This window comes from Littorina saxatilis, linkage group LG2 (assembly GCF_037325665.1).
Source record: "Littorina saxatilis isolate snail1 linkage group LG2, US_GU_Lsax_2.0, whole genome shotgun sequence".
Lineage (NCBI taxonomy): Eukaryota > Metazoa > Mollusca > Gastropoda > Littorinimorpha > Littorinidae > Littorina > Littorina saxatilis.
The window spans coordinates 89,543,394-89,550,099 of NC_090246.1; the positions used below are offsets into that span (position 1 = coordinate 89,543,394).

Here is a 6,706-nt window from a genome sequence, read left to right on the forward strand (position 1 = left end):
AGACAGACAGACAGACAGACAGACAGACACACGCACACACACACACACACACACACACACACACACACACACCAAAAAAGGTAAGTTTATGGAACGTTTAATCACAGACAAAAAAACAAAAAACGTTGGTAATGATGTTGAAATTTAGCGTTGTAAATTCAAAGCTCACAATCCAATGCCATTAGGCCAAAAAAAAAAAAAATAGGTGTGGTTACGGTAACATAGCCAAAAAAAAATAGGGTAGGAAGGTAGGCAATCACTTTTTTTTTTAAACTTTTTTTTTCTAATGTGTACAAATTAAACCTACTTGACAGGGAAATAAGTGTGCGACTCGGGCGCTTTCGCTTTCATTGCGTTTTCTGCACTCGTTTTCTTGTGTTTTTTGTTTTCTGTTTTGACAAATGTAATAAAAAGTTATAGGGTCGGCCCCTAAAAATAGGATAGGTCGGGTTACCGTAACCATACCTATTTTTGTTTTAGGCCTTATTGAGTTATACATGTATTAATTTAATATACAAGTAATTCTTATCACTGAGTGCCGCAAAGAATGACTCAAGTGAAATTACTTTACTGAGTGAGCTCCAACAGTGAGTATCATTTGGTCATTGATTTGTGTCTTTGGTCGTTGATTTGTGTCTTTGGTCGTTGATTTGTGTCTTTGGTCATTGATTTGTGTCTTTGGTCATTGATTTGTGTCTTTGGTCATTGATTTGTGTCTTTGGTCACTGATTTGTGTCTTTGGTCGAATAATAAGTACACTTTTTGCCATCATATTTTGTCTCCTTTAGTTTCTCACTTTCGTTCACACAATTGTCGCGTCGATGTTTCAGTTCCGCCTTCTAAACACTATGTAAGTAAAACGAAATTCTACAATTTAGTTATTCCGCAATTTGGGTATTTCAAATAACTCTTTTGCTCTAACAAGAGCAAATTATGTAAATATGAGGCTTAGTTTGAAAACCATCCAATGTTCCATTAAGCTTACGGTATTTTTTTTCAGTGCGAACTTTAGTGCCGGAAACCGAAAGTTCTTATGGCAAGTCAAAGGGAGATAAGAATCCTAATAAAGAAGGAGTGATGGGAACTTTCCGGAAGTCGTTTTACCGAAATCTGGCAAGCGATTTGTTTATCAAGAACACGTTGTCTGCAATAGCAGTGGAAGAAAATCATCATGAACGGAGTTGAGGAGGTGGCCAAGCCCATTTTGAGAAAGAAAAGACCACAGAATAGGAAAACAAAGAGAGTGGTGATATTTGACGAGGACGCGAGAAAGTAAGTAACGTTGACAGCCCTTGGGTGCGTTTGAATCAAATCGAGTAAAATCGACTATGAAAATTGAAATGTGCTATGTCCACTATGTCACACGCTTTCCTTCTTTGCCACTACTAAAGCAAACGTGTGCAAGATTGTATGTTACACGCTTTGGAGCATGACAAGAACGGATTCAAACTCGAAATCGTTTCTCCGAAAAGCCCCAAAATGCACACACGACTTTCATTTCTCCTGTTATCGTTTCTTCTCTTTACAAATTCTTCAACGCTGAGAATACTGAAAACGGCATCCCAGACGACAGTACTGTTTCCATACGCGAAATTTGCTGCCCTTGGAAAGTGGCTTGATCACGAGGCCTGTAAGTCTGAATCTAGAAGGACAGAGTTATCTATCAATCAATCAATCAATATATGAGGCTTATATCGCGCATATTCCGTGGGTACAGTTCTAAGCGCAGGGATTTATTTTTTATTTGTTTTAATTTTTTTATTTTATGCAATTTATATCGCGCACATATTCAAGGCGTAGGGATTTATTTATGTCGTGTGAGATGGAATTGTTTTACACAATACATCACGCATTCACATCGGCCAGCAGATCGCAGCCATTTCGGCGCATATCCTACTTTTCACGGCCTATTATTCCAAGTCACACGGGTATTTTGGTGGACATTTTTATCTATGCCTATACAATTTTGCCAGGAAAGACCCTTTTGTCAATCGTGGGATCTTTAACGTGCATACCCCAATGTAGTGTACACGAAGGGACCTCGGTTTTTCGTCTCATCCGAAAGACTAGCACTTGAACCCACCACCTAGGTTAGGAAAGGGGGGAGAAAATTGCTAACGCCCTGACCCAGGGTCGAACTCGCTTCCGAGCGCAAGTGTGTTACCACTCGGCCACCCAGTCCTCTAGGTATGAACATAGATGACAAAGATCCCGAAAAGAACAAACATTTCGCGCATGCAGACACAGAAGACGTCATGAAGAATGCAATGCTTCAAAAGATACAGACTGTGACGATGACTGTGACGTCATTCACATATATACCAAGACGTCATTTATAGTCATTTCCGTCAAAAAGTAGATCTCTCCACAATGGCTGCTCCTGTGTTTAGGTCTGTCAAGCCTGAGTACGCAAAACGTGTTTGTTCTTTCCTCTGTTGAAGCTGTGAGACATAAATGCTATTCCGACTTGGTCGTGTGACAGAGTTTTCATCCACACTTGATTAGCTGATGTCTAACTCAGCCTGACGGCTTCGTTAGACAATCAACGTAATCTCGTTTGGAAGAAAATGTCTGTCACACGACCAAGTATGAATAGCAGGTAATGTTATATATATATGTCTTCATCTTCATCCATTTAGCGACAGCAATCGTCTTATCGATCATTCTGCCGCATTTTTGTGCATGCTGGATATTTTCTTGTTTCTCTAATCCACTGAATTCTGACATGGATTACAGGATCTTTTCTGTGCGTACTTGGTCAGGTCTTGGGCTTGCGTGAACACACGAAGGGGAATAAGGCACTAACACTGCTAGTAACAGGTCTGTACATAAGTTGACCTGGGAGATCAGAAACATCTCCACGCTTAACCCACCAGGCGCGACTGACCGGGATTTAAACATTCGTCCATTCATTGTCAGCTATATGCTTGGCAAAACCAGGGGAGTCGTAAGCGGGTTAGGAGCGAGGACTTCATTCCGGTAGCCCTGTTTGCAAGGTGTTTAGGAATTTGTTCAAATGAATATCACAGAAATACTGACAGACAATGTTACTGAGATCTCACCAGCATGTAAACAGGCTATAGGTTGAAGGGCAGGGACTTCTTTTCAAATGGCATTGCTTTTTTTCTCTCCAGAGAATACCTGACTGGATTCCACAAGAGGAAAAATGAGCGACGCAAGAAGGCCAAGGTAGAAAATGAGAAGAAACTAAAAGATGCACGGCTGGCAATAAAACAACAGGTAACTTATGAAGTTCCATATACATGTATCTATCTATAACATTTAACATTTGACATTTCCAGTGCTTTTACAATTTGGAGAGGATTTTGATTGTAAGATACAAAATGTTCGCATACCATAGTAAACTCCCAGGGGAGTTCTTTGGAAAGTTATATGGTTAAAATACAATGTGCAGGTTGGAGTGGTTGTGGTTATTATTAATATTAATGATTAGATAAATTAATTAGCAATTGTTGCTGATGTGCGTGAGGAATAGACTTGAAGCTAATAGATCTATACATGCATAAGAAAAACGTCTACGAAAACCAAAACGTGAATGGTGAGCCACTGAAGGACAAAAGGTAATTGCCATTTCTCTCAGCTGGCCTGGCATTCATGAGTAGCTCTGCTTATTTTAACAGGTACGTGACATGATTCGCAAGTCTGACGCACACAGGATTCCAGAGTTGGAGCATCTGATCGACTCGACAGTTTATGATTTACCAGAACACACAGTCACCGTCACTGATGTCTCTGAGATCGACCTAGGCAGAGGATTTGGGACAGCTGCCAGTGAGGATACTGAACAAAACCAACAGGTGTGTGTGTGTGTGTGTGTGTTTGTTTGTCACTGTGTATGGTGTGTGTGTATGCTGTAGCACAACAGGAATTTGAAGGTTAAGAGGGCTTGTAAGTATCCGTTTCCGTAGTTCAGAAGTGTGTCTATGTTGAACATTGTGGAAGAGGTTCTTCTTTTTCAGCATTCGATGAATGGAAGAGGTATTAATGACCATTTCCCATTTTGCTCCCTCTACTGGTTTTTACTTTGGCTTTTTGGGAGTGTGAACGTTTGTCGCATGTCATATGAAACTGCAGGTGCATGAAAGAAAACAAATCAAAACTGTGTGTCTTTGAAAAAGAAGTCAGAATAGTTATGCTGGTAATACCACTACGATCTCAGCCACTGAGCCAGCAAATGTATGGTTATAGTGCAGGGATGATGCCTTTTTGTTTGGTATAAGAAACATTTTCCTTTGCTTGCAGGATTCATTCAACAAGAAAGCAGGGGCAGAGGATGACGAAGTATTGAAGAAGAAACAGAAGAAGCTTAAACACAAGTAAGATAGGTTCCTTTAGGTTCTGATTGTTTTCTGATTGACAAGTTATGAGATCAGTACAATAATAGGAAAACTCATATCATGTACTGTATATTTTTAGAATTGTTTTTTTTTCTCAAAAGAGTTGATTGCCTGTTGCCCCCATCCCCCCAAAAAACAAAAACAAACACACACAAAATCATAGAAAAGCAAAAAGAACAACAACAACAAAACTGTGACAACAAACAAACCCAAAACAACAACAACAAAAGACTACAGTTTGTATTTACAATGCCACATTTTATCCTCAGTGATTTGTATTGATTTGTTGTTGGTTTTGTTTCAGACTTGCTCAAGTGGGCAACCCTACCAGCAAAAAGGCGAAAGTGAAGCGGTTGGCCATGGCCAAGTTCAAAGGGGGTGGAGGAGGAGGGGGTAAGGGTAAATCTAAAGGCAAAGACAAATCTAAAGGGCATGGAGGTAAAAGGAATCAAAAGTCGGGCAACAAGAAAAATAAACACTAATAAAGATTCCTGAAAGATCTGGTTGGACTCTAGTATATTGTGTAGGATGTGGTGTATCAGAAACGATGGAAAGTAATGAAATAAAAATATCTTTGAGAGGATATGAGGCCTAAAAAAAAAATAGGTGTGGTTACGGTAACCCGACCTACCCTATTTTTAGGGGCCGACCCTATAACTTTTTATTACATTTGTCAAAAAAAAAACAACAACCGAGTGCAGAAAACGCAATGAAAGCAAAAGCGCTCGAGTCGCACACTTATTTCCCTGTCAAGTAGGTTTAATTTGTACACATTAAAAAAAAAAGTTACCAAAAAAAAAGTGATTGCCTACCTTCCTACCCTATTTTTTTGGCTATGTTACCGTAACCACACCTATTTTTGGCTCACGTAAGTGTAGCCTATGCGATCGTAACTTTGTCTGTCTGTGCGTGCGTGCGTGCGTGCGTGCGTCTGTGCGTGTGTATGTCTGTGGTAGAAACTCTAACATTTGAAGACGTCACATTACATTGACGTCACATTATGACGTAAGAGGGTTAGACGTCACGCGAAGGAAGTACTGACAGTCTCGGTCATTATTATTTTGAGCGCGCCGAGACTAGTTGGCAGTCGTGTCCATGTAAGTAGGCTACATGCAGACAGACAGATCTAGATCTAGTGTCTCGCTTTCTTGCACAGTTTCACCTATGCTCTTTCTGTGTGTGTGTGTGTGTGTGTGTGTGTGTGTGTGTGTGTGTGTGTGTGTGTGTGTGTGTGTGTGTGTGACGGAGTGATTGAGTTTGTGTTACTGTTTGTCGAATTCTTACGTGAGCCTTGATGGCTTCGCCTCTTGTTTATTTTGGCCTGATGATGGAAAAAAGTGACAGCATGACTGTGTTGAAGTTTCAGGCTACATCTGATGACACAGTGTGCCTTTTGTCTTGGACGTCCCCCTAAACAAAATGTTTAACTCTTTGAAGGAGAATAAGATTTTTAACAAAATTTGAAGTTACAAGTGTGAAAAGACATTAAAAAACAACTAATAAATGTCCCAACAGTTGTCTTTTGGTGATCATTCGTAGCGCTTACTAGTCCATATGGTTGGAGAGTTGTTACAGATGAAATTTATGGTAGCAGAAATTAAATGATGAAAAAACCAGCTGGTGAACTGTCAGACATCCACACACTGATGATTGTGAAGAGGTTCTGGCCGGCCCAATGACATGTTTCACAAGAGTTCAACAGTACATTTTGTGGAGTTGATGCCTTGGACGTTGTTTATGAATTGTCTCCCTTGACCTGTGAAAGTGTGTGCAATTAACCATTCAGGAGGCAATTTAACCATGGTTGTTGTGGTATTTGCTGCTGATTGTTTTCTATGGCAATTCAATTGTATGTATGTGTTTTGTGTGAATGAAGAATTGTGTCAAATAAACTGTTGATAAATTTGATATTTGTTTTGATTCATACGGGTCTACATGTGAAAGCATTACTGGTTAGTATCCTAGCTTGCTTTTAGAGGTACAGTTCTGCATTTACACGCACAGATCCCCTTGGGAATTCAGCTACGCTTCGAGCATCTATCCATTGAGAAAATTGCCAAGTTGCGATTACTTTCCTGTGATGACTCAGAACACTGCAATTTTGCGACAAAATAATTTTTATCATTGTCCCGGAAGGCTAGCGTAAGACAGGGAAAAAAACCACAAAGTTTAGTTTGCCTGGCAACGCTGAAAGTTTGTGCAGTCATCTGTGGGATTGTTTTGACGTTTTACATGGGTGGGATTATTTCGGTATATGCCGGAAATCCGGATTCAATTATGGCCTCTTATTTACATAGAGGGGGAATCGAGTCGAGGGTCGTGGTGTATGTGTGTGTGTCTGTCTGTGC

At 40.1% G+C, this 6,706-nt stretch overlaps 1 protein-coding gene across 1 annotated transcript; it reads left to right on the plus strand.

Moving 5' to 3' along the window:
• Positions 1-1,079: 1,079 nt before the first annotated feature.
• LOC138960094 (nucleolar protein 12-like) lies at positions 1,080-6,266 on the plus strand. Its single transcript, XM_070331840.1, has 5 exons — positions 1,080-1,272; positions 3,135-3,240; positions 3,642-3,818; positions 4,264-4,337; positions 4,663-6,266. Exons 1-5 carry the CDS (start codon positions 1,172-1,174, stop codon positions 4,838-4,840), a joined length of 636 nt encoding a protein of 211 aa, XP_070187941.1. The 5' UTR covers positions 1,080-1,171; the 3' UTR covers positions 4,841-6,266.
• The last annotated feature ends 440 nt before the right edge of the window (positions 6,267-6,706 follow it).